Below are 10,732 nucleotides of genomic sequence, written 5' to 3' on the forward strand. Positions count from 1 at the left end.
TTTACTATATCATTTCTATCTTCCAGTCGACAGGAAAGCACACATAAAGAAGCAAACAAGCACAGGGATTCAATAAGGAGAATCAATATACTTTGTCATAATAGTATACTTCACCCGATTGTGACCCCCATGTGGGTGGCTCACTACAGTTTATCACAATAATGACCCTGTCAAACATTCACAGAGTTTAAAGTAATTATTTTCAATACAAATGCCTGATCGTGTGGCACGTCTGTGGAATTTACGGGAAATAATTACTGTAAAAATCGGATGCTGTTTTTTTAAGCATGGACAGTAATGGATTTCTGCTTTCAATTGTGCAATGGTCTGACAACATTCAAAATATAGATGGGTTTGTGAAATTGATTTGGTTTTCTTATGCGTTGCAAAACTGGTCTTTTTTCTGTGAAAAAAATCATCAATATCGTGCTTTAAGTTGCCTGATAATCCCTTCTCTATAGTGCAACTTCTCCATTATATTGTCATCCTCATGATAGTTAACATCCATTTTCTAGTAATCCCACTATTTCCAACTTTTCACTCTGCTGAGCTACATTTAAAGCTGTGGATCCAGAAGAATCCAGCAGTGTCCCGTCTGCTCCATTCATCAGTAAAGCTTTTACAATGGGTACACAGCCGTGCTGGGCAGCCAGGTGTAAAGGTGTGGCATTTCCATAATTTAAAGCATTGACATTTGCGCCATGGAATATCAAGTGGAGGACACTTGGAAAACTCACACTGTTACAGGCCACATGTAGTGGTGTCCATCCTTTACTCTCCTCTGTGACATGTGGGTCAGCATTGGCTGACAAGAGTTTTGCTACCAAATCTGGCTTACTCTGGTGACAGGCCAGGTGTAGTGGAGTCCATCCGTTCTCACCTCTTGCATTTACACAACCACCCTGACTCTCCAGTTGGACCAGTGTTGCTTCATGTCCCTTCAGGGCAGCCAGGTGCATGGGGGTCCATCCCTGGATAGTGGTGGCATCTGGGTTGGCTCCGTTTGACAACAGCTGCCTACATATGCCTGTATGACCCTTCAGAGCAGCCAGGTGAAGTGGAGTATTCCCTTTGCTGTCTGCAATGTCAACAGTCGCTCCACTCTGTATTAACTGTCTGACTACTCTGTTATGGCCTTCCTCGGCTGATAGGTGAAGAGCAGTGCACAGACATTTGTCTGTCGCATTGGGATCTGCTCTATGAGTTAGGAGGAGTTTCACGATACTGAGATGCCCGTAGATGGAGGCCAAGTGGAGCGGTGTCCTCCCGTTTGCCTTCTCCTTTTCTACGACAGCTTCCTGCGATTGTCGCAAAAGCAGCAGGCGCACCACAGTTTCATGTCCATTTTGGCAGGCCAGGTGGAAGGGCATCCAGCCGGTTTTTTCCTGGGCATTGATGACAGCACCTTTGTCCAGCAGGAGTCGGACAGTCCTGTCATCGCCATTTTGAGCTGCAAAATGGAGTGGTGTCCAATCATCCTCATCTCCCAGGCTCACATCTGCGCCATGTTCCAGCAACAAAGAGATGATGTCATATAGCCTGTTGAAAATAAGTTAACAACTTAAAAATAAAACAGTCCTACACTTCAGAAAACTACATAATGCCACCTCATCAGGATCAAGACAAGCTTGACTTTGCTTAAAAAACATAAATAGTGGGGGAACGTGGGCAAATCACTACATTAAACTTTTGCAGTGACCCATACCTACCAGACGTGGAACAAGAGTCAGAGATATTATAAAGTGCATGTAGTTTTGCAATCAAGCAACTAGAGTAGAGACGATGTTGCAGTTTTCAGGGATGTTTGGGCAATAGTTCAAGCACACTTAATCACTTAGATGATTTTCTGATCTCTGTGCGTGTGAACACTTTGTTGCATACGTGGATAAAAACAGTTTCAGAAAATACATGTTTACTGGATATTTATGCCTTTCTACCAATCAATGCATAAATATTTTGCACAAATGGGATGCCATAAATAATTTTAACATCAAGATTATTATAACATTTCTCAATATTTGTAAGAGTTTTATAGATACGGTATAATAAAAAGACAATGACAGTGATACTGAATCAAACTTTTCCTCTAGTTCTTAGTAAGAAAGCAAAAACTGTATTTCCCTCATTTTCAGTGCTTTCCTTAAACTTTGAAGAGAAGAGCAGGAAATCTGGTTAAACTAAGGATCAAAATAGGCAGTTGTTAGCACGGCATTGTCCCTTAGTTGCTTGTAACTGATCTAAGACAACATACACAGGCTTATACATACCTCTGCAGAACAGCAATAACAAGAGGAGTGTAACCTTTAGCAGTCGTACAGTTGACTTCGGCACCCAGATTCAGGATGTGCTTGACACTCTCTGAATCACCGCTGGCTACTGTGCAGTGAAGGAGTGTCTTTTTGCCGGAAAACTGTGAGGATACGTGTTCCCTTCTCACAGACTTCCTGAAACTGCCAAAGTCTTTTTTTGATAGCATAGAGAGAATGGCCTCCTTGTCATACTGGCCATCTGTTAAATAAAAAGAAATTTGCATTATACGGCTTAGAAAAAAGAACAAAGTCTGATGTTAATGTCTCTATTTGAACCTTTTGTAAGCCAACTTTTAAAAGGATGTAGAGCTTTTGAGTACTAGTGTTGAATATGCAGTGCTGTGCAAAAGTCATTTTTTTTAAAGTGGCTTTCTGAAGGTCTTTTATAGTTTTTCTTTGGACATTGGCTGCTTTTTCACCTAATTTCAGTCCAGTCCATGTACCTGACCACTGACCTATGAATCACTCAAGGATATTAAAGAAACCTAACTCATGGGATGAACCAGTGTTGTGTCTACACTGTATCTTTAAGCACTTTAAGTACTAAGCCTGTCATCGCAAAAGCAAGAGAACACATTTTAACATGCGTTAAATAGTATTTTTGTACCAAGAAGCAAGTGTGCATTGAGTGTAAGGAGCAGATGGAAGAGAACATGGGGAGGTGGAAGTATAGTTTGAAAGTCAGTAAAAGCAAGATGTGTAAATACATGTGTTGAGACTTTTTTTGGAATGTGCACAGGTGCAAATGTCCCAAAAGGTATACAGTGGATATTCTGGAGGAAGGCTGTTAAAGGTGGAGTGGCTGCTCAGGAAAAAAAGATACAACACGGAGAAGATTCATGGGTATTGTAAAGGGAGGCATGCAAAGGGTTAGACTGATGAAAGAATGATAGGGACATGAAATGATCCACTGTGGTGACCCCTAAAAGGGGAAGTGAGTATCTACAGCCATGTGTAAAACACGGTTTCTGCCTGGATTTCAGTAAGTGGTGTTGGGGATCTTTTTGAAACTGATTAAATTATGAATGCAGAAAAGTAGCATCAGATCCACCATTGAAACTGATTAAATTATGAATGCAGAAAAGTAGCATCAGATCCACCATGAGCCACCATGACTTTAATCCCCCATAAAGTAGTCTGAAAAGAATCTAATTGCCAGCTTTTATGAGCGTGACTATGGTGCTAAAAAATACCGGACTGAAAAGCACACAATGGAACACAATCAGTCATGGATTGGCCTCCTCAGAGACCGGACTTCAACATTACTGCAGCAGTGTGGGATCATTTTGATAGAGAAAAGAGAAAAGGCAGCCATCATCCAAAGAAGAGCTCTGAATGACCTTCAGGAAGCCGTAAGAACTATTAAATAAATTACAAGAAAGCTGTCTATGAGAGTTCAGGCTGTGTTGAAGAATAGTGATGGTTGATTTTCAAGCTTGTTAGAATTGCAGAAACTCTTCAATCTTTTTGCATAAAGTAATGTATGTCTGGGTAGGTTGTCAGTCATCCAGGTCCCCGTAGTCTGAAGAACTTAGTAAGAAAGCAACTGTTGTTTTCTTTTTAAGCTCCTCGGATTAAGAACTGAATTTCCATTTATATTTGAACTTATTTCAATAAATCGCAGCAAATATTTTTTAGCAAAACATAGAGGAATAAGGGTTGTTTCAAGACTTATGCACAGTATTCTGTATCAGAATGTGTTCATAATTATAACAGACTGTAAGAGTGAAAAGCATCCTGACTTATTATTTTAATGTTGTTCGCAACACTGGGTCAAAAGCATCAACAACGCACTACTGTCTCCTCCCCTGAACAACAGCTCCTCCACTCTATTGATTGTATTGACTCTATTTGTCAGTGTGAAAGGTGATGGATTTTTTTTTTTATGTGACGGCACTGTAAGCATCACTTTTGAAGTGTCAGCCCTGCAAAATTATATTGAACTGAACATTTCCACCATGCTCTGAGAGCTGGCTTACCTGAAGGAGAGACGGACATCTCGGTATTAGTGATCTAAAATGGAAACAAAAGAAAACAAAAGAAAACAAAGGTTAATGCTTGTGATATCAGTCATCACAAGTGGCTTACAAGCACATTAATTAGTTATCACGTGAGCTCAAGAGTTAAACAGAGTAATAAAAACTGATCACATTATTAATCTTATTTACACAAAATATTTGAAAAAATTGTGTGTGTGTGTGTGTGCAGGGGGGGCACGCTATTTCATGCCTTGAAAATTTGTACAGAACTTCAAAAAAGGGACTGAGACCTACCCTAAGCTAAGTACTACCATGGCTTTTATCCTTTTGAAATAATCTGTAGGTTACTAGACTGACTGCCATGAAGCTTCCATATTTTTCCAGCCATTTTAACCTCTTATCCAGTATAGGGTCATGGGGGCAGGTGGGTGAGTGGGTTAGAGGTCATCAAAGATGAAGTGTTAGTAAAGTGCCCGTTTAGAGAATGGTGGTTTTAATTTTGGAAGTTGTTGTTTTTTAATGACCCAAATTAGTTTGTAGGATTTTTTAACCACAGTTGAGGTGGCTGCTGGATGGGTTCTCCACTAACTCTGTTGGTTAATCTTATGATCGGTTTTGTTGTTGTTGTTGTTGTTGTTTTGTTGTTTTGCTTTTGAAGGAGCCGGGGGTGGCAGAAAACACTTGAAAGCAACTGGCTTTGAGGGTAAATCCTACTAAAACTGGCGATCCCCTGACTTTTCATTTGGTGTAACACAACTGACATTTTAATCGGCCTCAGATGTACATTGTGCTAATTAGCGAACGCTAGTGAACATTATAGTCAAGCTCACTATAATACCATATAATGCTCTTGCTCTTGACGAAGGCGGTTGCACTTTTCTCCTCTCCTCCTCCTCCTCTCCCTTAGCTTCCCTGCTTAGCCTCTTATGTCCTTGTCTAGTCTAGTGTTTTTTGTATTACTTTTCCCTGGAACATTCTCTCACAGTCTGTTCTCTAAAACCTAAAAGAGGAATTATGGATTGGATCAACTGGTCCCTAAATGCAATTGACACCCCTTTCTCAACGAGAAGTTTGGGCTTGGGTGAGCCTGAGGGCTGAAGATATCTACCTATTTGGAACCATGGTAACAGGGTTCTGGCTGATCGGAGCTGGCTTGGCCCTGACTTATCGAAGAATTAAGAAAGCGGAACCGGCTGTTCAAACCCCCACAAGGCTGTCCGCTGGGATTGGAACGATGGGAAGAGGCGTGAGTTTCTCAAAATTGGCTCATTGAGTGCAGCACCGATAAGATCTTGGAGAGGCTACGGCTGCTGTGAATACTCAGAATAAGATCTCTGACTGCAGACTGGATTACATCTCAGAAGGGCTAGCTCGGAATAACATCTCTGTGCGCAAATTGGATGACATCTCGGGGAGGCACACTGCCGTGAGTTCTCAGAAATCAGCTCCTTGAGCACAAGAAATGACAACATCACAGAACGCAAGTATGGCGAAGCTTGCGGCTCTCCAACGGGAGATTGAGAGACCAATGTTGGACTGTAGAACTGCTTTGAAATTCATATGAGCTGTTCGCACTAAAGTAAAAACCACCATCACTTATGCGGATATCCCTTTGGCACCAGCTGCGGTCTCAAGGCTGGAGCTGAACAACAACACCCTGATAACGACTGTGTTTAGACTGTTGTTCCCATTCCATGCAAGGCCACCTGGGTTGGCTGGAAGACTGTTTACTTAGCCTAGCAGGGCGAAGGACACTGTCTCAGCTGAACTCTGGACATGCACACACATACATATACACTGATATGCACACACTCATCCCCCCTCCCTTTCCAAACGCCTTCGACGCTTATTCCTTTCCGATGCTGACAGTGGATCAAGGAGACCAGCGCACGCAGGCTCGGATGTACTGTCTAAATCGGCTGTCTCTCACCCTTTACCCACCCCTGTTGCTTGTCATGTGTTTCTTTGGTGTATTAAGAGTTTTTTTTCATGTGCTATGTGCATAGGTGTTTTTTTTTCTGTCCTCAAACTGATCTCCCTGTTGGAGCTCAGTCTGGGGGGAATTATTTTTTTCTCCTTATCTTTCCTCATGTGGTGCATTTTTCCATTGTTATACCTCTCTGACCTGTCTTCCCCATGTGATGTTTTGTGTAATGGTCGGAGGGTAAGATGGCGCCGCCATTGCGTGCAATAGGTCGGCAGCCTTATGAAATTTCCCCTTGTGGGACTAACAAAGGTATATCAAATACCACTAATCTGCCCTCAAAGCTGGAGTAGATACAGTGCATACAACAGAGCAACTAGAGTGGAGTCTAAAGAGTGGAGTCGAACAAACCTTTTTCACTGATGAGAACAGCCAGGGATAATTTGCTTTCTGATCCACATCTCCATTTTTGCCACTGTGAATTGGTCCCGGGACCTTAAAGACTTCACTCAAAGCCTCCGTTTGCTTCACAAAGTCTGCACACAAACAGCAGTCAAGAAAACCTTTGAATTGGCCTGTTCAAGTTAATGTAGTCACCAAAACCCAGTGAGGACTGCTCCTCTACAGCATGAATGGTCATCCAGGAATCGCAGGTGAATTATTTCATAGATACGGTACTAATTGTGGAGAGATTTGCGAACACGACAAATTGGACAAGGTGCTGTTTATGAATAAACATGGAGGTGATTTGTATTCATCAGCATGACTTCTCAAGTCATGAGTGTTTGTTTAAACAATGATGACCCTGCTTCTTATTATGTAAATGATGAAAGCCTCATTTGAATGTATGTTTTCACTGAAGCATTTTACGCATTATAATGTGTTCCCTGGGAGCACATCATTGACTTTTGACTTTAAAATTACTTGCAAAGCTGAAAGGAACAACATGACTATTTGTTGTTTATGCATTTATTTTTCTGACTTCAAACACTGGTCTGATGAAACTGATGTGCACTAGTAATCTTATTAAAATCCGATTGCCGTGGCTCTGCTCTGGGTGCTCAAATGCAAAACTGCACGTAGTGCAGGATATCTTTAAATCTTGTTCCACGTCTGGCTAGTAACCTGGAATGCCCTCTCCAACAAGTTTTACATTTAAAACATTTAAATTCATAAGAAAAAGTCTCCCAAAAGCATCCTTTTGCTGCACCTGAAAACGGTGGCCTCTTCCTGTGATCATCGTCCCAGCACTGCTTCATGATGCTGATCATCTGTTCACACTCAGGAGGCCTCTGATCGGGTATCATAGTCACACAGGGCCTCTTCCCCTGTGACACCTGTAAGAGCACTGTGGTCACACTGCAACCTGCATCCAGATTTAGATGTAGATGAGCACATGCATAAGCAGTCAATGGAGCAAAGTGAACCTACTTGTTTGATGGCTTTTTTCAAAGTGTGTGTAGGGCACTGAGCCAAAGTATGCTATACGTTCATTTGGGAGAGTGTAATTTTCTTCTTCTACAAATGATCCCTCTGATTTTCCCTCTAATGTTTAAGTTCTCACATAAAAATAGCCACATTTTTAACCTCAAAATCGGATTATTTTTCTCTAAAACATTGTGATAGGGGTTATGAATCCTTAGTGGCTTATTAGCAATGTGGTATTGCTTCTAAGGTCTAGACATACCAAATGAATCATTGTGCTTTTAACGTGTTTGTGGGTTTGTGGGTCAGCTTACAGACAGTTACTGTCGATATGCCAAGTTAAGATAACAATCTCTTGGCTTTGACTTTACTTTGAAAGTAGTATAAAGTTTATCTAATTCTGTAGGAAGACATCTGGCTTTTCTAACTCGTCTGACTTGCCACTTCAAAATCTTCACAGACAATTGTTTTCTCAGAAGGAAATGTCTAATAATGGAATCATGAGTACTAATTAAGCCAGTTTACCCCAAAGCACATTTTGGTGACATGTTTTAAAGCTTCTGCGAGTTTTGTTTTATATGTTTCATAATGTTATTCACATCATTTAAGAACTATTTCTAAAAACACTGAAATGAAATCCCTTCATGTTTATGCGGTGTTACATAATTCCTTTCTAAAGAAACGCCTATTAATCATGGAATGAAGATGGGATTCATTTCAAATGAATAATTTCCTACCTGGATACGGTTTCTGTTGTGTCAGAATTTCCCACATCACAATTCCAAAGCTGCAAATCAAAGCAGAAGGAAGCACTTCAGTCCTGGCGTTCTCATTTTGGCATACTGTGCATTCATTGAACTTTGTGGATGTCCTCCTCACACATAAAAGGCATTGAAAGCTCTTTTTTTCTTCAATGAAAAGCTTTTCAGCAATGAAAAATAAATAAATAAAAGTGCAACAACAAGTGAGTGATATACATCTAATATGTCCCTCTGACTTCTGAAAGATTCAAGTATATATATTGTACAGCAAGGTTACACTGTGTGAAGTGTGGACTGTGCGCTGAAGCAGAAAAAAAGCTGTGATTCTGATGGTGCAATTTCAAAAACACCCTTGGCAAGTCACCTGTAAACATCAAAGGTAGTTCCTGGAGAATCGGGGGAGTGAGTGAAGGTCTCTGGAGGAATGTAACTTATGTTCCCTCTAGCAGTCAGGCACTCCATGAACAAGGTCTTGTTCATGCCCTCCTCCCAGTGGATTAAACCAAAATCTGAAATCTTAGTGAAAAAACACACACACACACACACACACACACACAAAACAAGAATAAGACAATGTTATCGGATTATCATAGAGCGCTCTGCAGAGCTCAGAATAAGCCAGGAGTTCATTTTAAGTTTCCAGAAGTTTACTGACCTTGATGTGGAGATGATCGTCCACAAGGATATTGGAAGTCTTCAGGTTAAGATGGAGTAGTGGAGGTTTCATGCTGTGAAGGAAATTCATGCCCAAGGAGGTCTCATGAATCATCTGAAACTTTTTTGGCCACATCAAAGTGTGACTGGCTAGAAGATTGTTCAGGGACCCATTAGTCATGTACTCCATCACAAGTGCAGTCACTTCACTGCACATGCCATATATGGGAATTATGTACTTGAATTTCAATTTGGCTATGCTGGACACCTCCTCTATTATTTTCCTGGAATAGAAAAAATGAAAAAATGTGATTTTATTCGAATTTTGAACTTTGACCACTGGAAATGTTTTCTGTGAAAAACATCAAAAGTAGATGTGCTGAGAGCGATGGATACAATGAATCCAATAGTTTTTGTACAATTCAAGATGAAGTCCGAGTCCAATAAGCATTACCAAATGTTAGTTTAATCTTGAATTTGTTCCAGTTCACTGATATTTGCCTTGGACAACATACTGTTTACCTTTTTTAGAATAGGTAGTTATGAATCTCTTGGCTTAAGCCAGACATGACACCAATCAGTTGTCATGTCTGGTTCAGAGGAGCAGAAATGTGTGTGATTAATCATAGCTGTGTTGTAACAAGTCCACGTGGTGTCTCACATTGCATTGTTCTGTACAGCCGTTACACTCCTACTGCCAAGTCTAAGTGCTCCCTGTTGCCTGTGATGGTGTTAATTTAGCCCTTCAGAGAGTGCGTGGTGCTATAATATAGTGGGGTGGGATTCGTTAAAAGCTTTGTCATATTACAATAAGTTATCCTGGCATCGCAAATGCTAATTAAATGATAAGCTGTGGGCCTTTCCTTTCTAAAGACCCAATATTCTTCAAAGTATTCTAACAATTATAACTTAGTTCCCACCTGTAAAAGTTGTTTCCACACAAGGTTGTGTCAAACGTTTTCAACGCACAGTTTTCCCGCCAGAGCTTGACCTTGACCTGGTACACCTCACCAGATTTGCATTTAGCCACCTTGATCCAGTCAGCCTCAAAATCATCCTTCTGGAAGTTCCTGAACTGCCCAGGAGCTCGGTCAAGGCGATCCATGAGTGCAAAGCTCTTCTCTCACACAACCCCTCAAAACAATCTCAGTCTCTAATCCTTCACATCAACAGGGTTTATCTTCCAGATCAACACTGATCAGCAGCACCGCAGGAGCTTGTGTCTCACACGGGGAGAGAAAAAGCCCAAGAACACAGACACACTTTAAAATAAGTGGAGCTTGATGTGTGGAAGTTACGTGGAGTGACATCCAAACTAAACTACACTCAAGATCTGTGGGCGGAGCTGAGCTGAGTTGTAGAACTTGTTTGCTCTGCAATGCTGCAAAGCTGGTTTTTAGCAGCCGAGACTGCTGTCATTGCTTTCGGTCAATAGTGAAAGAACTTTTTCTTTCTCCTCTGATGCCAAGTTGCGATAATTTTTACATGCCAGTTCACTCATGTTATACCATTCTGTTTAGTGTGTCTGTCGAAACACTAAAACCACCAGAAGTAAGGTGAATGAGACTGAACACATCACTGCAGTGGTCTGCTGGGGGGACCTGCGGGTCAAAGAGGTGGTTTTATTATTATGGCTGATCACAGTAACCTTACTGGCTCATGACCCGTTCACATTAACAA

General features: G+C 41.1%; 1 protein-coding gene across 1 annotated transcript; it reads right to left on the reverse strand.

Moving 5' to 3' along the window:
* Positions 1 to 230: 230 nt before the first annotated feature.
* Positions 231 to 10,337, reverse strand: ankk1 (ankyrin repeat and kinase domain containing 1). Its single transcript, XM_087851516.1, has 9 exons — positions 9,973 to 10,337; positions 9,054 to 9,336; positions 8,763 to 8,914; positions 8,375 to 8,424; positions 7,423 to 7,578; positions 6,624 to 6,748; positions 4,289 to 4,322; positions 2,268 to 2,508; positions 231 to 1,539 (listed from the first exon to the last, which is right to left on the reverse strand). The coding sequence occupies exons 1-9, from the start codon at positions 10,155 to 10,157 to the stop codon at positions 498 to 500; spliced, it is 2,268 nt and encodes a 755-aa protein (XP_087707642.1). The 5' UTR covers positions 10,158 to 10,337; the 3' UTR covers positions 231 to 497.
* Positions 10,338 to 10,732: the final 395 nt, after the last annotated feature.

Source organism: Neolamprologus brichardi, chromosome 14 (assembly GCF_056152115.1).
Source record: "Neolamprologus brichardi isolate AB-2024 chromosome 14, ASM5615211v1, whole genome shotgun sequence".
NCBI lineage: Eukaryota > Metazoa > Chordata > Actinopteri > Cichliformes > Cichlidae > Neolamprologus > Neolamprologus brichardi.

Excerpts from the sequence above, each read along its gene's own strand:
- ankk1 (XM_087851516.1), bottom strand. The coding sequence starts at position 10,157 with ATGGATCGCCTTGACCGAGCTCCTGGGCAGTTCAGGAACTTCCAGAAG. Across the intron at positions 9,337-9,972 it reads TGTGGAAACAACTTTTACAG|GAAAATAATAGAGGAGGTGT; the intron begins GTGGGAACTAAG and ends TTTCTATTCCAG. Across the intron at positions 8,425-8,762 it reads ACTACCTTTGATGTTTACAG|CTTTGGAATTGTGATGTGGG; the intron begins GTGACTTGCCAA and ends TTTGATTTGCAG.